Genomic DNA, 21,698 nt, shown 5'->3' on the forward strand with positions numbered 1-21,698 from the left:
ACAGTGAGTCAGGGGGTCCCGGGGGGTCCTGGGGGTGCTGACCTTGGGGTTCTGCCTTTGGGTATGGGGTCCTGGTTCTGGCTTTGGGGTCCCAGTTCTGGATTTGGGGTCCTGTGTTCATCCTCTATGGGGAATCCTGGCTGTGGGCTCTGGATCCCAGTTCTGGGTTTGAGGTCCTGGTTCTGGGTTCGGGATCCTGTGCTCATCCTCCCAGCCAGGTCCTGGCTGTGGGTTCTGAATTCCCTTCATCAAACTCACCCACCCCGGGGTCAGCGTCACCCTCCTGGCCCGGGACAGTGAGTGAGGGGGCCCTGGGGTGGTCCTGGGGGTGCTGCCCCCCACTCCAGTGGGTGCTGAGCAGGGCTGGGCACCCCACAGTGCTGGTGGAGAGGATCCCGTGGGTGGCCCCCGAGTGTGTCAGCAACCCCGGGAGCCTGGCACTGCCGGCTGACAAGTGGGGCTTTGGAGCCACCCTCTGGGAGATCTTCAGTGGGGGGAACATGCCCCTGAGCCTGCTGGAGCCCCAGAAGGTGAGGCTGATGCCAGCATCCCGCTGGATCCCCATCCTCCTGCACTGTCCTGCTGCCTCCTGCCCCTCCTGCCCCATCCTGTTCTATCCCAACCCTCCTGCCCCATCCCACTGTATCCAGACCCTCTATCCCCAGCCCTCCTGTCCCTTCCTGCTACATCCCAGCCCTTCTTCCCTGCCCAATTCCATCCCATCCCACCCCACAAATCCCACCCCACAAATCCCATCCCATCAATCCCATCCCATCCCATTCCCTGCTATGGATCCCATCCCATCCCATTAATCCCATCCCATCAATCCCATCCCATAAATCCCACCCCATCCCATAAATCCCATCCCGTAAATCCCATCCCATCCCATCCCATTCCCTGCTATAGATCTCATCCCATCCCACAAATCCCATCCCACAAAATCCCATCCCACCCCATGAATCCCATCCCATCCAATTCCCTGCTATGGATCCCATCCCCTCCCAGCTCTCCTGCCCTGTCCCGCTGCACCCTGCCCCATCTCAGAGCCGTTCAGGGCTCTCTGGGGGGTCCCACACCCCCTGATCCCCTCTCCCCCAGAAGCTGGAGTTCTACCGGAGCCGCCAGCAGCTCCCGGCCCCGCGGTGGCCCGAGCTGGCCGCGCTGGTGGCCCAGTGCATGGAGTACGAGCCCCCGCGCCGGCCCTGCTTCCGCGCCCTCATCCGCGACCTCAACAGCCTCATCACCTCCGGTGGGCCCCGGGCCGGGCTGGGGGGGCACGGGGGACCCCCAACAGCGGCCTGACCCCCCGCCCCCCCACACACAGACTACGAGCTGCTCTCGGACCTGTCCCCCTGCGGATGTGACACTCCGGGATGGCTTCTGGGGACACGACTCCCTGGCCATGAGCCAGGATCCCGAGCACTTCCAGGAGCGGCACCTCAAGTACATCTCGCTGCTGGGCAAGGTGAGAGACCCCGAACCCCAAAACTCAGTGCAGCCGCTCTTCCCTTCCTGGATTTGGGGGTTGGGACATCCTGGCTGTGCTGAGAAACAATTCCTGAGCATCCCCCTCTGTGTGTGGGGGGGATTTTGGGGAGATGAGGCACTGGGAATGTGGGGGGCACCCCAACATCCAGTTCCCTGCACCCAGGGGAATTTTGGGAGCGTGGAGCTGTGCCGCTACGACCCCCTGGGTGACAGCACGGGCGAGCTGGTGGCGGTGAAGAAGCTGCAGCAGGATTCGGCCAAGGAAATTCGGGATTTCGAGCGGGAGATCCAAATCCTGCACTCGCTGCAGCACGACTTCATCGTCCGGTACCGGGGCGTTTGCTACAGCCGGGGTGAGCTGGGAATGGGGCAGGAAACGGGGCAGGGAATGGGGCTGGGAACACTGGGAATGGGGCTGGAAATGGGGCAAGGAACACTGGGAATGGGGCAGGGAATGGGGCAGGAAATGGGACAGGAAACGGGGCAGGGAACACTGGGAATGGGGCTGGGAATGGGGCAGGAATAGAACGGGAATGGGGCAGGAATAGAGCAGGAATGGGGCTGGGAATGGGGCAGGAATGGGGCAGGGAAAGGGGTAGGAATGTGGCTGGGAATGGAGCAGGAATGGGGCTGGGAATGGACCTGGGAACACTGGGAATAGGCCAGGGAACGGGACAGGGAATGGGGCTGGGAATGCACAGGGAATGGGGCTAGGAACACTGGGAATGGAGCAGGGAATGGGGCAGGAAGGGGACAGGGAATGGGGCTGGGAATGGGACAGGGAATGCACAGGGAATGAGGCGGGGAATGGGGCAGGGATCCCCATTCCCGGCTCTGGCCATCCCGGTGCTGGATTTGGCCGCAGGGATGCGCGGGCTGCGGCTGGTGATGGAATTCCTGCCCAACGGCTGCCTGCGGGATTTCCTGCAGAAGAACCAGCCCCGCCTGGAGCACAGGACGCTGCTCCTCTACGCCTGGCAGATCTGCAAGGTGGGATCGGGGCGGGCACGGGGGAAACGGGGGTGCTGCTGTCCCGGGATAGGGCTGGAGCAGTGCCATGGGGTTGTGGGCCAGCCCTGGGTCCTGTCCCTGCCAGCGGCTCTGTCCTGGCCGGAGCAATGCCGCGGGTCACCCCAGGGTCATTGTCCAGCCCTGGGGATGCTGCAGGATCCTGCCCCTGCCAGCAGCTGCATCCCTCATGGAGCAGTGCCACCCTCGCGCCGGGGCGGTTCTCCAGCCGGGATGAGCCCCCAGGGACCCTCACCCGGGGGGTCCCCAGCCCTGGGGACGCTGCCGTGTCCCCGCTCCCCTCGAGCAGCCGCCTCCCGGCAGGGCATGGAGTACCTGGGGGCGCAGCGCTGCGTGCACCGGGACCTGGCGAGCAGGAACATCCTGGTGGAGAGCGACAGCCACGTCAAGATCGGCGACTTCGGGCTGGCCAAGCTGCTCCCGCAGGACAAGGATTACTACGTGGTGCGGGAGCCCGGCCAGAGCCCCGTTTTCTGGTGAGGGGGCACACGGGGAGGGCTCAAATTCCAGTGGGACCCAGGGCTCAGGATCCCCTTTTCCTGGGGCTCAGGAACCCGTTTTTCCAAAGCTCAGGATCCCCTTTTCCCAGAGCTCAGAGCCTGTTATTCCCAGAGTTCAGGATCCCCTTTTCCCGGGGCTCTGGACCCATTTTTCCCTGGGTTCTGGACCCGTTTTTCCCGGAGCTCAGGATCCCCTTTTCCCAGAGCTCAGAACCCATTTTTCTTGGGGCTCTGACTCGTTTTTCCCAGAGCTCCGAACCCGTTTTTCCCGGCAGGTACGCTCCGGAATCCCTGGCTGACAACATCTTCTCCTGCGCCTCCGACACCTGGAGCTTCGGGGTGCTCCTCTACGAGCTCTTCACCTACAGCTCCAAGAGCAAGAGCCCCTCGGAGGTGACGTTTTCCCTGGAAAGGAGGGGGGGCATTCCCGCTGGGATGAGCCCCCCGCAGCCCTCCTGGTGCTCCCGGTGTCCCAGAGCTCAGGGATGTCCTGGCACTCCCGGGTGTCCTGGAGCTCATGGATATCCCAGTACTCCCGGGTGTCCCGTTGCTCTCCCAGATATCCCGGTAGTCCCGGGTGTCCCGGAGCTCACGGGTGTCCCCGCTGCCCTCAGGAATTCCTGCGGATGATGGGCACCGCGAGGCCGCCGCAGATCATCTGCCACCTGCTGGAGCTCCTCAAGGACAACCGGCGACTCCCGGCCCCCGCCGGCTGTCCCCCGGAGGTGACACCGCTGCCCCGGGGCTGGGGGGGGGGGGTCCCCGGGGTGGCCCCTCCTCCCCTGATGGCCCCGCCGTGTCCCTTGTCCCCCCCCAGGTGTACGCGCTGATGATGAGCTGCTGGGCCTTCACCCCTGGCGCCCGACCCACTTTTGGGGAGCTGTCCCCCAAAATCGAGGCGCTGCGGGACGGGCGGAGCAAAACTCGGGGGTAGCGCCCCCCCCAGAGCGGACCCCCAATCCATGGCGATGCTTCCTAGGGGGGACACAGCCCCCACCCCCTTCCCACAGCACCACCCCCCTCCCATCCCTTCGGCTTTTCCCCCTTTTTTCCTTGCCCTCCCCCCACCATGGCAGAATTGGGATGGGAATATGGGAATGTGGGATTTATGGGAATATGGGAAGATGGGAATGTGGGATTTATGGGAAGATGGGATTTATGGGAAGATGGGAATATGGGATTTATGGAAAAATGGGAATATGGGAATATGGGAATGTGGGAATATGGGATTTATGGGAAGATGGGAATATGGGAATATGGGATTTATGGGAATATGGTGATATGGGACTTATGGGAATATGGGATTTATGTGAATATGGTAATATGGGATTTATGGGAATATGGGATTTAAGGGATTTATGGGATTGGCGCCGTGGCAGGAAGGAGGCAGCAGCCACAGGGGGGGAATTTATTAGAAAATAAAGTGTTTAATAAAAGAGCAGCTCCTGCTCCCTTCACAGCACGGGGGGCGGCGGGGGGGGAGCAGGAGACGACGCGGGGACAGCGACAGGGCGGGGACAGGGGGAGGAGGAGGAGGAGGAGGAGGAGGAGGAGGAGGAGGAGGCGCCCCCTCCCCAGCCCGCCTCCATCCAGTGTTTCCAAGTCACACAACCGCGGGGGGGCCCGGGGGGGTCCGGGAGGCGCTCAGGACCCCGCCAGGTAAATCCCTGCGGAGGAAAGGTGGGCACAGGGCAGGGAGGGCACGGCCCCGGCCACGCACGGGCACTGCCCAGCGGCCAGAGCACTGCCAGCCCCGGACTGGGGGACCTCGGGCACCCCAAGGAGCAGGAAAAGGACCCTAAATACCCCAGGGAAGCGACCCTGAGCACCCCAAGGAGCAGGAAAAGGACCCTAAATACCCCAGGGAAGCGACCCTGAGCACCCCAAGGAGCAGAAAAGGAACTCCTGAGCACCCCAAGGAGCAGGAAAAGGACCCTCAATACCCCAGGGAAGGGACCCTGAGCACCCCAAGGAGCAGGGAAAGGACCCCATGAACCTCAAAGAGCAGAAAAGGGACTCCTGAGCACCCCAAAGAGCAGGGAAAGAACCCTAAAAACCCCAGGGAAGCAACCGTGAGCACCCCAAGGAGCAGGGATAGAACCCTAAAAACCCCAGGGAAGGGACCCTGAGCACCCCAAAGAGCAGGAAAAGGACCCTAAATACCCCAGGGAAGGGACCCTGAGCACCCCAAAGAGCAGAAAAAGAACTCCTGAGCACCCCAAAGAGCAAGAAAAGGACCCCGTGCACCCCAGGGAAGGGACCCCCTGTTCCCCCAGGACCCAGGGGATGGGGAGAGGACCCCGCACCCCCTAAAGCTGTGGGGAAGGGACCCCCCCCAGCCCCGTCCCCGTGCCTCCCCCCGGCCGTACCTGTAGCAAATCTCTTCTTGACCAGCGACATGCGGTACCCGGCGCCCGCCAGCTCCACCTCCACTCCCGACAAGGTGCTGCCCTCGCTGCTGAACTGGGCGGCCACGGGACTGGGCTTACTGGGCCCCCCCAGCGGCTCCCAGCTGGCCGAGAGCCGCCCACAGCCTGGGGGGGGACAGCGCAGGGGTTTGGGGGGGTCGGGACGCGGAGCCCCCGCCCCGTGAGCCCCGAGCAGGGCGGGCCCGGCCTCACCTCCCTGCCCCGGGGCACCGGGGACGTCCAGCAGCTTCCAGAGCAGCCGCTTCTCCTCCAGGTTCCTGCCGGAATGAGGGGGTGTCCTCAAGGTCCCACACCCCCAAAATTCAGCCCTTGCTGCCCATCCCCTCGTCCTGCCTTCCTTACCCCATCAGTGTCCCCATTTCCCAGCCCAGGGTCCCCATTTCCCACTCCAGGGTCCCCTTCTCCCACCCCAGGGAGATTCAGGACCCCACGCCTGTGTTCCCCATCTTGTGCAAGTTGGGGACCCCCAGTCCTGTATCCCCCCCCCCCCCCCCCACCATGGAGAAGTTTGGGGCTCCAAGCCCTGTGTCATCCACCCTGTGAAGGTTTGGGACCCCAGACCCTTCACCCCCCACCCCATTCAGCCTCAGGACCCCAGACCCTTCATCCACCCCCCTTTCAAGCTTGGGACCCCAGACCCTTCACCCCCCACCCCGTTCAGCCTCAGGACCCCAGACCCTTCATCCACCCCCCCTTTCAAGCTTGGGACCCCAGACCCTTCATCCTCCACCCTGTTCAGCCTCAGGACCCCAGACTCTCCGCCTCCCTCCTCTCCAGGCTCAGGACCCCAGACCCTTCACCCCCCACCCCGTTCAGCCTCAGGACCCCAGACCCTTCATCCACCCCCCCTTTCAAGCTCAGGACCCCAGACCCTTCATCCCCCACCCTGTTCAGCCTCAGGACCCCATACCCTTCATCCCCCACCCCATTCAGCCTCAGGACCCCATACCCTTCATCCCCCACCCCATTCAGCCTCAGGACCCCAGACTCTCCACCTCCTCCAGTTCAGCCTCAGGACCCCAGACCCTTCACCCCCACCCCGTTCAGCCTCAGGACCCCCCCATCCCCCCATCCCTCGTCTCCCAGCCCCGGCTCTCTCCCGGTTCCCGTTACCAGCTGGCCGCGGGCTGCAGCCGCAGGTTGGTCAGGGGCTCCTCCACGGGCAGCAGGACGTGCACGTTGCCCAGGGGCACGGGCAGTGCCAGGGCGGCCGCGTTGTAGCCGTACTCCACGCTGACCCGCGTGGCCCCGGGCGCGCAGTCCCAGCGCACGCAGAGCCGCAGCGGCGCCGAGCCGGGGCCCAGCCGCGAGAACTGCGGCACATCGGGGGGTTCAGGGGGGGCACCGAGACCCTCCCGCGCCCGGGGTGGGTGCCCCCCCCTGCGGGGCTCACCTGGTACTTGAGCAGAGCCACGTTGTAGTAGGAGGCGGCCGGGCTCTGCTCCGCCTGCTTCTGCAGGTGCCCGGTCAGCGCTGCCATGTTCAGCCAGAAGTCCTTGGTGCTGGGGTCGCTCTGGGAGGGGTCGCTGGAGGCGCGGGGGGACAGGGGCAGCAGGGTCTGGGTACCCCCAGAAGCTGGCACCCCGCTACCCAGCTCCAAACCGGCTTCACAGGGTGCCCAGACCGCTGGGATCCCCCAAACTCAGCTCCCCAGCTCCACAGGATGCCCAGACCGCTGGGATCCCCAAAACTCAGCTCCCCATCGCTGCATTCCCAGCGTGCCCAGAGCCCCAAAAATCCCAAAATCTCACTACCCAGCTCCCCATCGCTGCATTCCCAGGACGCTCGGACCCCTGGAACCCCCAAAACTCAGCTCCTCATCCCTCAGCTCCTGAGGGTTTCCCATGAAAATAGGGACAGTCTGTACCCCAAAACTCACCCCTATTGCTGCATCCATCACTTCCCCATGTCCTTATGCCCCTCCTGTACCCCAAAACCCGCCTCTATTGCTGTATCCATCCATTGCTGTATCCTCTCAAGGTCCCTATGCCCCTCCTGTACCCCAAAACCCGCCCCCGCTGCTGCACCCACACCTCCCAAGGCCCCTATGCCGCTCCTGTACCCCAAAACCTGCCCCACATCGCTGCACCCACACTTCCCAAGCTCTCCGTGTCTCTCCTGTACCCCAAAACCCGCCCCATCCCTGCATCCATCACCTCCCAAGGCCCCTATTCCCCTCCTGTACCCCAAAACCCGCCCCCATTGCTGCATCTATCACCTCCCAAGGCCCCATATCCCCCAGACACCCCCTGCACCCCAAAACCCGCCCCATCCCTGCATCCATCACCTCCCAAGGCCCCGTATCCCCCAGACCCCCCCTGCACCCCCACCGCAGTCCCCCCACCGCCGCCCCCCGCACCTCGCCGGCTGTCCCCGCGTGTCGCCGCGGGTCCCCCGTGCCCGCACCTGTAGAGCAGCTCGGCGTTGGGCAGGAACTGCTCGATGGCTCCGGCGTTGAGGAGGCGGAAGCTGAGCACGGGCGGCGCCGCGGGGCCGCCGAACACCCGCACGATGCCGGCGGGGAAGGACATGGTCAGCTCCCCGGTCACCTTCACCAGGCAGCTACGGGGACACGCCGGGGGTCAGGGCACGCCCCGGGCAGGACACGGTGGCCGGAGGGATCCCCGGGGACCCTCCCCGCACCTGTCGGCGTCGCGCCCCTTGAAATAGGCGTGCACGTACTCGGTGAAGGCGGTGGCCACGGGCAGCGCGTCCTGCGAGCCCAGCACCACGGGGCTGGGACCGCGCGACAGCCCTGGGGACAGGGCAGAGGGGTCAGCGCACGGCTGGGACCCCCAGCCCACCCCCCCAGAATCCCCCCCGGCACGCACCGAGCGCCGGAGGGGCCACGGCGAAGAAGCTGCGCTCGCCCAGGCTGGCGGGAGCCGAGTGCGAGGGGCCGCAGCTCCAGGAGGGCGAGGGGCTCAGCGAGCGCGACTGCCGAGGCAAGGCGGGCTGGGGTGGGTGTGTGCACCCCTGCACCCCGAATTCCACATCCCTGCACCCCTGCATCCCCGAATTCCGCATCCCTGCACCCCTGCATCCCCGAATTCCACACCCCTGCACCCCTGCATCCCCGAATTCCGCATCCCTGCACCCCTGCATCCCCGAATTCTGCATCCCTGCACCCGAATTCCACATCCCTGCACCCCGAATTCCACATCCCTGCACCCCCGAATTCCACATTCCGGGATCCCCGTGTACCCCTGCAGTCCCAAAATCCTGCGTCCCTGCATTCCCACATCCTCTATCCCCGAATTCCCATATCCTGCATCCCCCAGCTTTGAACTCCCAAACTCGATATCCCTGCATCCCGCGCCCTTGAATTCCTGCATCCCCAAATTCCCACACCCCTGAATTGCCACATCCCCAATTTCCCCAAATTCCCACACTCCCAATTCCCACACCCAAACTCCCGCACCCCCAAACTCCCGCACCAACCCTGAATCCCTGCATCCCCAAATTCCCACATCCCCGAATTCCCAAACCCCCAAATCCCCACACCCCTAAATTCCCGCATCCCAAATTTCCCCAAAATCCCACACCCCGAATTCCCACATCCCCCAGTTACCACACCCCCACTGAATCCCTGCATCCCCAAATTCCCACACCCCCAAATCCCCACAACCCTGAACTCCCGCACCCCTGCACCCCAAACTCCCACCCCCATCCCGCCCCTCCCCGCTCCATCACCTCCCCCCTCCTCACTCCCAGGGAATCTCCTCCCAGCGACGCCATTCCCAAACTGGGAGCCCTGGGAAGCCGGAGCGTGTCCCACCGCCCCTCCCGGGAGTCCCCGCGCCCCTCCCCATCCCGGGGGTCCCCTCGCCCCCGGCCCGGCCCCGCACCAGGTCGCTGTTGCTGCCCGCGGCCGGCCCGGCCGGCGGCCGCTTGGTGCGGGAGCGGCGCGGGGGGGCCACGAGAGGAACGTCCCGGGGGGCAGCGCTGGGCCAGGCGGGGACCGAATCTGGGGGCACGAATGGGGGGTGAGGGGAGAGCCCCGACACGGCAGGACCACCCCCCACTTCCTCCCGGGATCCAGGACCACCCCCCCGGAGCTGGGCAGGGCTCGGTTTTGGGGTGGGGGGGGGAGTTGGGGGTGATGAGGGCAGATTTTGGGATGATGGGGGCAGATTTAGGTGTTGGGGGGCAGTTAGGGGTAATGGGGGGCAGAGTTGGGGGTCATGGGGGGCACAGTTCAGGCAAATTGGGGAGCAGAGTTTGGGGTCACTCGGGGCAGAGTTTGGGGTCACTCGGGGCAGAGTTCAGGTTAATTGGAGGGTAGATTTTGGGGTCACTCGGGGCAGAGTTTGGGGTCATGGGGGGCACAGTTCGGGGTCACGGGGGCAGCATTTGGGGTCACTCGGGGCAGTTTGGGGTCATGGGGGGCACAGTTCGGGGTCACAGATTTAGAGGTAATGGGGGGACAGGGTTAAGGATAACGGGGGGGCAGAGTTGGGGGCTGCGGGAGTCCCATTTAGGGGTAACGTGGGGCAGCTCCCCCTCCTCTCACCCGGCTCCGACTGCAGGGGAGGGGTCCCGGCCGTGCCCCCCTCGCTCAGCCTGGTCCCCGACCCTTGGCAGCCCCAGGGAGAGGGGCTGGAGGACTCCCCCCCGCTCGGGGGGGCCGGCGAGGAGGACGACGACGATGCCGAGTTGGAGGAAGGACGCGTCAGGGGGGGCTGCTCCCCGCCGGGGCTGCGGGGTCTGCCCCAGGCCGGGGGGTCCCCGAAGGGGTCCGGCGAGGGCGCTTCTCGCGGGGCGGGGCCGCTGAGGCAGCGGCTGCGACCCCGGGGCGCGACCCCCGCGTCCCCCCAGAGCCCCTCGGCGCCGGGGCCGCTGAAAACGGCGAAGTTGGGGGGCTCGGGGAGGCGGCCCGAGGGGCTGCGGGGCCGCGGGGTCCAGGCGCTGCCGGAGGGGGGCGGCTCCGCTTTGGGGCCGGGGCTCTGCGGCGTCCCCGGCTGCGGGGTCCAGGGCCGGGAGTCCGGCGAGGGGCCGGGCGCGGGGTGCGAGGGCGAGTCCAGCCCCGAGTCCTCCACGTTCTCCGGGGACGAGGAGGAGAAAGGCGACGAGGACGAGGTGAGGACGTAGGAGCGGGGGGCTGCGGGACAGCCCCGGTCAGAGCGCGGCCCCCGCCCCGCCGGGGGTTCCCGCGCCCCAAATCCTGCCCCCCAAATCCCCAATGCCCCCCAAATCCTCACCCGGGAATTCCTCTGCCTCCAACGCCGACTCCAGGGGGGGCCCGAAGAGCGCGGCCGAGGGTGGGGTGTCCTGGGGGGGCTTTCCGGAGCCGCTGGGACAGGGACAGGGTGGGGGGGCTCAGAGCCTGCCCGGGACCCCCCAGGAATGGGGGGCGGCCACCCCATGGCACCCCAATCCCTCCCTGTCCCCTACCTGTTCACCTGCGCCGCCGGGAGACCCCTCCCCGTGCTGTCACCTACGGGGAGAGGGGACACTGCTCTGCACCCCCCCAGGACCCCTTTGTGCCCCCCAAATGCCCAGGACCACCCTCCCAGTCTCACCCGCTGCCAGTGTCCCCTCGGGGTCCGTGTCACTGCAGGCCGGGGTCAGGGACGCCGTGTGCCCTGCGGGGGATGTCACCATGAGGGGACACGGTGCCACGGGGACTCTGGGGTGGCTCGGGAAGGGTGGGGTGTCCCCCAGGGGTCAGCAAGCAGACAAGGAATGGGGCTCAGGAAAGGTGGCACTGTCCCCAGGGACTGGGTTTAAGGAAGGATGGCATTGTCCCCAAGGAAGGGGGTCGGGAAGGATGGGATGTCCCCAAGGCTCAGGAAGGATGCAATGTCCCCAAGGACTGGGTTTAAGGAAGGATGGCATTGTCCCCAAGGAAGGGGACTCGGGAAGGATGGGATGTCCCCAAGGAGTGGGGCTTAGGAGGATATAATGTCCCCAAGGATTTGGTTTAAGGAAGGATGGCATTGTCCCCAAAGAAAGGGGGATCAGGAATGATGTGACGTCCCCAAGGAAGAAGGTCAGGAATGATGGGATGTCCTCAAGGCTCAGGAAGGGTGTGATGTCCCCAAGGAAAGGGGTCAGGAAGGGTGTGATGTCCCAAAGATAAGGGGTCAGGGGATGTCCCCAAGCAGTGGCTCTCAGCCTCGGTGCCACCCCCACAGGCCGCCACATGCCCGCGGTGCCACTTACGGGACGCCTGCCTCCTGACGGTGCCCTGCAAGAGAAGGGGACAGGGGTGAGGCGACCCCGGGAATTCCGGGGGTCCCCGCGGCCCCCCCAGGCTCACCCCAACGCCGGGGGCCAGGATGAGATTGCCCACGGTGGCCTTGAGCTGCTCCACGGCGGCCTCGGCGCTGCCGGACGCCTCGCGCGGCTGCACGGGTTTGATGTGCACGTAAAACTTGCGCGGCTCGTCCTCGTCGTAGTCGGAGTCGCTGGAGGAACACCCGGCGTTCTCCACCTCGCCTGAGCCCCCGTCAAGGCAAAGCCCGGCTGGAATTCCCCTTTGAGCCCCCCAAAAATGCCCAGTTGGAATTCCCCTTGGAGGCCTCAAAAATCCCTGCTTGGAGTTCTTCTTGGATCCCCCAAAAATGCCTGGTTGGAATTGTCCTTGGATCCCCCAAAATGCCTGCTTGGAATTCCCCTTGGATCCCCCAGAAATCCCTGCTTGGAATTCCCCTTGGATCCCCCAAAATCCCCAGCTGGAATTCCCTTTGGATCCCCCAAAAATCCCCAGCTGGAATTCCCCTTGGATCCCCCAAATTCCCTGGCTGGAATTCCCCTTGGATCCCCCAAAAATCCCCAGCTGGAATTCCCCTTGGATCCCCCAAAATGGCTGCTTGGAATTCCCTTTGGATCTCCCAAAAATCCCTGGCTGGAATTCATCTTGGATCCCCCAGAAATGCCCAGTTAGAATCCCGCAAAAATCCCCGGTTGGAATTCCCCTGGATCCCCCAAAATCCCCGGCTGGGATTCCCCTCGGATCCCCCAAAAATCTCTGGCTGGAGTTGTCCTTGGATCCCCCAAAAATCCCCACTTTTCCAAGGATACTGCGGGCGCTGTCCGGGCGCACGGTGAATCCGTCCTCGTCCACCTCGGGGCAGCCCTGCGGGGACACCCCCGACATTCCCAGTGCTCCCAGTTTGGGAAGGGCAGCGCCGGGGCGGGCACTGGGACACTCACCAGGTCGTTATCCGGAGATTCCCTGGGGAATGGCGGGGGAGAGTCAGGCGGTGCAGGGGGAAGGGGGATGGGACGTGCAGGAATTCAGGGATCCAGGGAGGTGGGAATTCAGGGATCCAGGGAGGTGGGAATTCAGGGATGTGGGAGTTCAGGGATGTGGGAATTCAGGGATCCAAAGCTGCCAGGATTCAGGGATGCAGGAATGCCGGGGTGCACGGATATGGGAATTCAGGGATGAAACAATGCAGGGATGCAGGGATGTGGAATGTGGGAATGCAGGGATGCCGGGACTGAGGCTCTTACACAGCGTCACGCTCCCGCTCCTTACGGCTCAAGCCCGGGATCCGGAAGGCTTTGCTCCGGCTCCTCTTGGGCCCTGGGGAAAGCGGGGGCGGGGTGAGGAAGGGTCTCCGCAGCCCCCGGCACTCCCAGCTGGATGCAGACGTACTTGCCTTCCTGCGCTGGAGCCAGCCGGTACTCGTCGAAATCCAACGCTCCTGCCACAGAGAGCGGGATCAGCCGGGATCAGCCCGGGATCAACCCAGGACTAGCCTGGGATCAGCCCAGGATCAGCCGGGATCGGCCCGGGATCAGCCGGGATCGGCCCGGGATCAGCCGGGATCGGCCCAGGATCAGCCCGGGATCAACCCAGGACTAGCCTGGGATCAGCCCGGGATCGGCCCGGGACCGGCCCGGGATCAGCCCGGGATCGGCCCGGGATTGGCCCGGGATCGGCCCGGGATCAACCCAGATCAGCCTGGGATGAGTCAGGATGAGCCCAGGATCAGCCAGGATCAGCCCAGGATCAGCCCAGGATCAACCTGGGATCAGCCTGGGCCAATCCAGGACTAACCTGGGATCACCTGGGATCAGCCTGCCCAGGATAAACCTGGGATCAGCTGAGATCAACCTGGGATCAACCCGGGAACCTGGGATCAGCCCACCCAGAATAAACCTGGGATCAGCCAGGATCAATCCGGGATCAATCTGGGATCAGCCCACCCAGAATAAACCCAGGATCAACCCGGGATGAGCCAGGATCAACCCAGGATCAACCAAGATCAGCCCAGGATCAACCCAGGATCAGCCCAAGATCAGCCCAGGATCAGCCCAGGATCAGCCCAGGATCAACCCAAGATCAACCCAGGATCAGCCCGGGATCAGCCCGGGATCAGCCCAGGATCAGCCCAGGATCAGCCCGGGATCAGCCCGGGATCAGCCCAGGATCAGCCCAAGATCAGCCCAGGATCAGCCCAGGATCAGCCCGGGATCAACCCGGGATCAACCTGGGATCAGCCCAGGACCCATCCCAGCCCAGGTGGGACCCCCAGCTCACCTGGCCGCTCCCTGCCCGTGCCCTTGCTCTCGGCAAACCTCCGGAGCAGCATCTCCGTGCCGATGTTCTCCACGTTCTGCTTGAACTCCTCGTGGACCTGGCGGGGGGAAAAGGGAAGGGGCCATGGAATAAAGAGGGAAAAGGGGAATGGGGAGGGGGTCACTCACCTGGGGACTCACCTGGCCGATCTGCACGTGGGTGTCCTCCACGGAGTGCGAGTAGGAGCCGATGAGCCCCTTCATGTGCCGCAGGTGGGCTTCTTCCACCTCCTGGAAGCGCTGGAGCGGGGAAAAACAGGGGTCAGGAAGGGGGGGACATCCCCAGGGATCGGCAGGTGGGCAGGAAAGAGGGTTGGGGGGTGGGATGTTCCCAGGTGGGTGTGGAAGGGGGAATGGGATGGGTGGGATGTCACCAGGTGGGTGTGGAAGGGTTTGGCATGGGTGGGATGTCCCCAGGGATCCCATCTCTTCCCAAATCCCACCAATGCCCATCCACACCCAAATCCCATCTGTTCCCATCCCTTCCCAACTCCCAGCCGTGCCCATGCTTTTCCCAAATCCCATCCATTCCCATCCCTTTTCCAGTTCCTGTCAGTTCCCATCCCTTCCCAACTCACAGTAGGGCCCATCCCTGCCCACATGCCCCCGATGCCCACCTCTGCCCACATCCCAGCCATGCCCATCCCTTTCCCAGTTCCTATCGGTTCCCATCCCTTTCCCAGTTCCCAGCCAACCCCAGTCTCCCCCTAGGGGTGCCAGCTGGGCCCAACCCTTTCCCAGCTCCCATCCATGTCCATCCTTTTCCCAAATTCCATCCATGCCCATCCTTTTCCCAAATCCCATCCATGCCTATCCCTTTCCCAGCTCCCATCCATGTCCATCCTTTTTCCAAATCCCATCCATGCCCATCCCATTCCCATTTCCACCAGTTCCCATCCCTTTCCCAGTTCCCATCCCTCTCCCATTTCCATCCGTTCCCATCCCGTTCCCGGCTCCCGGCCGTGCCCAGCCTCGCCCCGGGGGTGCCAGCCGTGCCCACCATGGCCGAGTCCAGCATGCGCTGCTCGAAGTCGGCGCGGGCAGCGTTGTATTTGTCCACCGCCCTCCGCAGCGCCTCGCCCGCCTTCCGCGACTTCAGCTCCGCCTGCGCCACCGCCGGGCACGGGGACAGCCGGGGACAGCCGGGGGACAGCCGGGACAAGGACAGGGATCATCAGGAATGGGACAGGGGACAGCCAGGACAACCAGGGACAGCCAGGGACAGCCGGGACAAGGACAGGGATCATCAGGAATGGGACAGGGGACAGCCAGGACAACCAGGGACAGCCAGGGACAGCCGGGACAAGGACAGGGATCATCAGGAATGGGACAGGGGACAGCCAGGGGACAGCCAGAGGACAGCCGGGACAAGGACAGGGATTGTCAGGAACGGGACAGGGGATAGCCAGGGGACAGCCAGGGACAGCCGGGACAGGGGACAGGGATCGTCAGGAACAGGACAGGGGACAGCCGGGGGACAGCCAGGGGACAGCCGGGGGACAGCCGGGACAAGGACAGGGATTGTCAGGGAGGGGACAGGGGACAGCCAGGGGAATGACAGGGATCATCAGGAATGGGACAGGGGACAGCCAGGATAACCAGGGACAGCCGGGGGACAGCCGGGACAAGGACAGGGGTCAGGAATGGGACAGAAATCACCCAGGGGGGACAGGGGACAGCCAGGACAAGGACAGGAATTGTCAGGGAGGGGACAAGGGACAGCCAGGGGAATGACAGGGATCATCAGGAACAGGACAGGGAACAGCCAGCAACAGCCAGGGAACAGCTGGGACAAGGACAGGGATCATCAGGGAGGGGACAAGGGACAGCCAGGGGAATGACAGGGGTGGTCAGGAACAGGACAGGAGACAGCCAGGGGACAGGGGACAGCCAGGAGACAGCCAGGGACAGCCAGGACAAGGACAGGGACAGCCAGGAATGGGACAGAGACCACCCAGGGGAGACAGGGGACAGCCGGAAGGAAGACAGGAACCATCAGGGAGGGGACAGGGACCTCCTGGGGGGGACAGGGACAACAGGACCATCGAGGGAAAGTCAAGAATCACCAGGGAAGGGACACGGAGCACTGAGGGAGGTGACAGAGACCACGGCGGGTGACAGGGACAGCAGGGAGGAGGAACAAAAACCACCACGAGGGGGCAGGGACCACCAAGGAAGGGACAAGAACCAGCAACAGGAACTCAGGACCACCCAGGGGGACACAGGGACACCGGGGGGTGGCACCTTGTCGATCTCCTTCTGGCTGGTGCCCTCCTTGCGCAGCCGCTCGTACTCCTGGCACTTGCTGTGGTAGCTCTCCTTGGACTTGGGCAGCAGCTGGGCCACCCCGTGCAGCAGCTGCACGGCCTCCAGCGTCCCCGCCACCTCCTCCTTGGACTGTGGGGACACAGCAGCGTGGGCACGGCTGGCTGGGGACACCAGCGGGGAGGGGACGGGGCCGGGGACAGCGCTACCTTCTTGTGCACCCGGCCTTGCTCCTCGCCGTAGCGCGAGATCTCCTTGATGAGGTCGTGCAGCTTCTTCATCAGCTCCAGGTGGCACAGCGCCAGCTTGTCCGAGGAGATGCGGAAAACCTCCCACAGCGGCGCGAAGGTCCTGCTCGGGGGGCCACCAAAACTGTCACCGGCGTGTCCCCAAAGCCGCCTCAAAGCGTCCCAGACCCGCCCGTACCCCAGCTGGGTCCCGTTCGTGGCCATCTTCGACAGCTTCACCATGGCCTTGGCGTAGTTCTCCTCGATGGCGGCCCTGGGGAGGGGGATTTGGGATGGAGACAGGATTTTGGGGACCCCCCAGGGGTTCTGGGGAGCCCCCAGGTTGTCCCCAGCCCCGGGTACCTCTCCCGGACGAAGTCGGCGAGCTCCTTGGTGGAGATCTGCCCGTGCTTCATGTTGTGGTAGAGGACGTCGAAGCCGTGGTTCTTCTCGCCCTGCCAGGGGAGGCCCCCCCCGCTCAGATCCCAAATCCCAAGGGACCCCCACCCCCCCTTTTTCCCGGGAGCAGCGTCTGGAGAGGCCCAAACCTCCCCAAACTGGGGTGCTGAGCCCCACCCCCACCCAGAACCAGTCCCAGGGGCTCCCCAGGACAGGCTGGGCTGAACCCCAAACACCCCCGGGGTTATTTTGGGCGCTGCCCCCCACCCACAAAGTCATTTCACCTCAGCCCCCACCCCCCCCCCTCCCCAGCCGCGCTGGGCGTGCAGGTGAACCCCCAGGGGAAACTGAGGCAGGAGGAAGAGGAAGGTGGCAGCCGCCGGACGAACCAGGAAGCGCCGGCCACGCGACTTCCCCCGCCCCCCCCGAGCTGGGGACCCCCAGGGAGGGGGGGGACAGCGATGTCACCACAGCGGGGAGACCCCCCCCAGACCACCCCCCCACACCGCCCACCCCCCAATTAATTAATTAATTAATAAACAGCATTAACGATGGCGCCGGGCCTTGAAAATTCACCTTCCCCAAGGGCGGGGGGGGGGGGTCTTTGAGGGTGGGGGCGCCCACGGAGGGGTGGGGGGCACCCAAGGGGGGGTCCCGGCTTACCCAGAAGTGCTCGGTGAAATAGGACATCTTGGAGGGGGGGGCAGCGGCGCGGGGACCCCGCAGCTCAACTCCCGGCGCCCTGGGGGGGGACACCGGGGCTTTACCGGGGGGGTTCCGGGGGGGTCACACCCACCCGTTTTTATCGGTTTTCCCGGGAAAACGCAGCCCCGTGGCCATGGAAACCGCAGGGTTCCCCCCTCCTCCTCCCCGCCGGCGACCCCTCCCCAAGGTGTGCGGCACCCCGGGGTACCGGGGGGGGCACCGGGGGGGCCCCGGGGCGGCGCTGGGCCCGACACCAGATACGCAGATCAATAATAAATGAGCGGCTGCTGCGGGCGGCGGCGGCTGCTCCCACACCCGGCCCTGCCCGTGCCCCCCGGGCCCCCCAAAAACTCCCCCAAAACACCCCCGCACCCCCCAGGAACCCACAGAAAAAAAAGAACCCAAATATCCCGACCCCCCCACCCCCCAAAATTGCCGTGCTGGGGGTGCCCGAGCAGAGCAGCCCCCCAGCACTCAGTGCGGGGACCCCCAGATGTGCCCCCCACCCCGGGCTGTGCCCCCCCCCCGGGCTGTGCCCCCCCGAACCCGCTCCCCATCATGCACCGGAGAAAAACAGGAAACCCCAAAAATTCGCGCCCGGTTGGCGCCACCGGGGGAGGCCCCCCCTCGACTCACCCTGGGCTCTTGGGGGGTTCGCGGGGCCCCCCCGAGCATCCTCGGCCTGCTGGGGGTCTGGCGGGGTTCAAGGGGGGGTCAAGGCACGCTGCAGCCCCCCCAAAACCCGCTCCAAGCCCCCCCGCCGCCCGGTCCCTCCGCCACCTGTGTCACGAGCGGGGCGGGCTCAGCGCGGCCCCCCCGGTAAAGTGGGGGGGGGGGGGGGAAGGTGGGAGGGGTCTGGGGGGGGCGCTCGGGGCCCCGCAGGACCCCCCCCTTCAGCCCCACCGGTCCCGGGCGGCCGCAGACGCCACGAACGCGCCGCCGGCCAAAGTCCCCGCGGCCACCGAGTCCCCGAGCGGGACGGGGGTGCGGGGTGGGGGGCTGCGACACCGGGACCCCCTCCCCCAAACCCCCCCGCGCCCCAAAACCGGGCGGCTCGGGGCACCCGCAGCCGTGACCTTCAGCGGGGGGCGCGGGGGACCCCCGGAGGATGCGGGGAGACGGGAGGGGGGGCCCGGTTGGGGAAGGCGGGGGGGGCTGCGCACCCCAAAACCCGCCGGGAACGGGAGGCGCCGCGGGGGTTTTCTTTTCGGGGCGTGCACCCCCCAAAATGCAAAAAGGAGGGAAAGCGCCGAACGGAGCCCCGCACCTGCAGCGGGGGGAGGCGGCGGGGGGGCCGCCCGCAGCACCGGGAGCGGGCTCGTGGCCAGCGGGGGCTGCACCGGTGCACCGGGGCGTTATTAACGGTGGGCGCCGGGGCGGTGCGGCGCGGCGCGGTGCAGCGGGGCGCGGTGCACAGCGAGGTGAGATGGGATGGGGGGGGATCTCCGGTACGGCGGGGGCGGCGCGGGGCTGCACCCCCCGCACCCCGGCGAGGGCGATGCTGCGGGGGCGGCGGGGGGGACCCCGCGCGGGAACGGCGGGACCGGGGGGGCTGCGCGGCGGGGACACTCCGGGACGGGACCCCCGTGCGGGGCGCGGGGCCGGGGCTCGGTGGCCGCTCCGGGCGGGACGCGGGACTCACCTGCGGGGCCGCCGCCCCCGCCCCGCTCCGCCGCCGCCACCGCCCCGGGACCGCGCCGGGACCGCGCCGGGGGCGGTGCTGGCCACGCCCCCTCCCGCCGAGCCGCGCCGCCATTGGCCAGCCCGCCCGGCAGCGGTGACCGCAGCCAGCGGCCGCCGCCTCCCATTGGTCGAGGCGCCGCCGCGCCGCGCGCGGGGTGGGGGCTCATTTGCATTTTTAAAGCGGCCGCCGCCCCGAAAGCGCGGCGGGAGCGGCGCGGGGGGAGATGCGCGACCGGAGCCGCCGGCACCGGAGACCCGGTGCCGGTGCTGGAGCTGCCGCCGTCCCCCGGCTGTCACCCACCCCGAGCTGTCACCCCCCTCCCAGCGCTGCCGCCACCGCCCGCGCTCCGCCCCCCCGCGCTCCCGGTGCCGCTCCCGGTGCGGCGGCTCCCACCCGCGCCCCCCCCCACGACCCCGCCGGTTGTCACCGCAGCCGCGGTCTCCGGCTGTCGTGTCCCCCCCCCTTCCTCCGCCGGTGCCAGCCGGTGCCTCGCACCCCGCTGAGCTCATGGCCCGGCTCCGGCTGTCACCGGCGCAGCTGCGGGAGCGTCCCCGCGGGCAGGGACCCGGCGGGGGGGCGGGGGACATTCCCGGCGGGGGCGACATTCCCGTATTCCCGTCGGGAATCCACCCAACGTCGGTGGAACGCCGGCCCCGCGGTGCCACCGGAGCCGGGACGGCGGGGACGTCACGCGGCGGTTTCGGTTACGCCGCCTTTTGTCCCGGCGACACCTGGCAGGTGCCACCGCGCCCGGGTGGCGGTGCCAGGCCCAGCCGGTGGCACCGCGGCAGCGCCGGTGGGCTCGGGGCCGGGGGGCTGGAGACCCCTCCCCAGCTCCAGCACGGCTCCGCCAGGGTCAGGCCGCTGCTGGCGCCGCCACCGCGGGCACTGTCACCTCCGCGGCCCCGCCGTGTCCCCGCGGGTGCTGGCAGCCACCAAAGGGGGGGCAATGGCAGAGAACCCCCCTGGGACCCCTCCCCAGAGCCCAAACCCCCTGGGACCAGAGCAGAGTGGGGGGCTCCGAGGGGGCTGGGGGGACAGGGACAGCCCCCAGCCCCGACCCCGGGGGGGTCACACCTGGGCTCCAGGGGATGAACCCCCCCTGAGCCCCCTCCCCAAAACAGCCCCGCTGGAGCAAAGGGCTGGGAAGGAGGGGATTCTGGGGAAGGGGAGGTTTGGGATTGGCTGGGGGGGGGGTGGGAAGGGGAATTTGGGGGTGGGCAGGGGGGACTTTGAGGGGGTTTTGTCCCCTGGTCCTGCCAGCCTCGTGCTGCCCACGCAGGGTGGGGGCTGAGCACGGGGACACGGGGACCCCCCCCGCAGCACCGAGGAAGCTCCGAACCCCCCCCAAAAATCCCCCCAAAATCCCCCCAAAATCGGTGGGGGCCGAAGGCAGCGGCTGCAGCCCCCCCCTCCTCCTCCTCTCTTCCTCCTCCTGCTGCTGCTGCTGGTGGGGCCGGGGGCGGCGGGGCTGGGATGCAGGGATGGGGATGGGGATGGGGTTGTCATGGCAACCCCGCATCCAGCCTCAGCCTCGGCGCTGCCGCACCGCAGCGCATCCACCCCCGACCCCGCTCACCCCCCCACCTCACACCCTGGACCCCCCCAAACCCCCAACCCCTCTCCCACCACCAGCAACACCCTTCCCCACCCCCCAAAAAAACCCCAAATCCCTTTCCCACCTCGTGGTACCACCCCAAAATCCCCCACAAAGGCCGAGCCCAACCCATGCTTTTCCACCCCCCTCCCCAAATCCATGGGACCCCCACCCCCTAAAAAAAAAAACCAAAATAAAAACCAGCCAGGAGACAAAGATCCACTGGGAATGATCCTCTTTAATGCTCATTTTCCACACAATTGCCAAACGGGAAGGTGGCGTGCAAGGGGAGTGCGTGCCGGTGGCCACGGGCAGGGGCTGGGGTTTGGGGTGAAGTGGGGAGGGGGGGGGGTTTACAGCCAGCCCCCCACCCCAAAAAACTCCCCCCGGCAACCTCCAACCCTTCCAGCTGAGAAAAAAAATGATATAAAGCACTAAAGGTGAAACATTCAGTGCCCCCTCCCCGAACAATCAAAGGTAAAAGCCCCCAAGGGCATTTATTGGGGGGGGGGAATAAAGATAAATAACCCCCCCTTGAAAAAAAAAAAAAAAGAAACAACAACAACAAAAAAAAAAGGTTTGGTTTCTTCAGTTCTCATGATTTTTGTCTTTTTTTTTTTTCTGTTTTATCTTAAAAAGTCATTACAAAAAGAGCCATCGAGGAGCCTCCTACAAAAACAGGTTAGTGTTTGTCCCGGGGGGGGGAATTTGGGGGGGGGGGGTCGTCACATTCTGTCACCCCCAACTCCCCCAGCCCCACCCTGACCCCCCCTTTGGTGCTCTCTGCTCATAAAACCCCTTAAAAATTGCACGTGACGTTTGGTTCTCCACAGCTTTTGGCAG

At 65.9% G+C, this 21,698-nt stretch overlaps 2 protein-coding genes across 4 annotated transcripts; one reads left to right on the forward strand and one right to left on the reverse strand.

Annotated features, from left to right (window-relative positions):
* Positions 1-41: 41 nt before the first annotated feature.
* Positions 42-3,968, forward strand: LOC119712363 (tyrosine-protein kinase JAK3-like; the record flags this gene model as incomplete). The annotated part of the gene is given in 10 exon segments (XM_038163467.1): positions 42-530; positions 1,099-1,249; positions 1,325-1,353; positions 1,355-1,465; positions 1,652-1,841; positions 2,354-2,478; positions 2,821-2,993; positions 3,293-3,410; positions 3,632-3,742; positions 3,835-3,968. Coding segments are annotated over 10 exon segments (1,614 nt in total), but the record flags the coding sequence as incomplete, so codon positions are not given.
* Positions 3,969-4,539: 571 nt separating this feature from the next.
* Positions 4,540-19,272, reverse strand: FCHO1 (FCH and mu domain containing endocytic adaptor 1). Of its 3 annotated transcripts, none has more exons than XM_038163579.1 (29): positions 19,217-19,272; positions 18,211-18,267; positions 17,533-17,611; positions 16,834-16,925; positions 16,670-16,744; positions 16,453-16,594; positions 16,223-16,375; positions 14,979-15,083; positions 14,120-14,218; positions 13,941-14,037; positions 13,057-13,101; positions 12,908-12,980; positions 12,605-12,626; positions 12,473-12,527; positions 11,709-11,887; positions 11,612-11,636; positions 10,969-11,031; positions 10,841-10,883; positions 10,648-10,739; positions 9,960-10,547; positions 9,295-9,413; positions 8,278-8,383; positions 8,090-8,201; positions 7,853-8,008; positions 6,840-6,972; positions 6,560-6,759; positions 5,639-5,703; positions 5,387-5,551; positions 4,540-4,684 (listed from the first exon to the last, which is right to left on the reverse strand). In XM_038163579.1, exons 3-29 carry the CDS (start codon positions 17,557-17,559, stop codon positions 4,662-4,664), a joined length of 3,054 nt encoding a protein of 1,017 aa, XP_038019507.1. In that variant the 5' UTR covers positions 17,560-17,611; positions 18,211-18,267; positions 19,217-19,272; the 3' UTR covers positions 4,540-4,661. The 3 variants fall into 3 exon arrangements, with proteins under 3 accessions (XP_038019507.1, XP_038019506.1, XP_038019508.1); XM_038163578.1 differs by having other exon boundaries at positions 18,211-18,354; positions 19,217-19,248; XM_038163580.1 differs by lacking the exon at positions 18,211-18,267 and having other exon boundaries at positions 19,217-19,257.
* Positions 19,273-21,698: the final 2,426 nt, after the last annotated feature.

The sequence above is a fragment of the Motacilla alba genome, chromosome 28 (assembly GCF_015832195.1).
Source record: "Motacilla alba alba isolate MOTALB_02 chromosome 28, Motacilla_alba_V1.0_pri, whole genome shotgun sequence".
Taxonomy (NCBI): domain Eukaryota; kingdom Metazoa; phylum Chordata; class Aves; order Passeriformes; family Motacillidae; genus Motacilla; species Motacilla alba.

Coding starts and splice junctions, on each gene's coding strand:
- FCHO1 (XM_038163579.1), bottom strand. CDS start 17,559: ATGTCCTATTTCACCGAGCACTTCTGG. Junction 11,888..12,472: donor GCGCCCGGACAGCGCCCGCA/GTATCCTTGGAA, acceptor ACGGGGGCTCAG/GCGAGGTGGAGAACGCCGGG. Junction 6,760..6,839: donor TGGCTCTGCTCAAGTACCAG/GTGAGCCCCGCA, acceptor GATGTGCCGCAG/TTCTCGCGGCTGGGCCCCGG.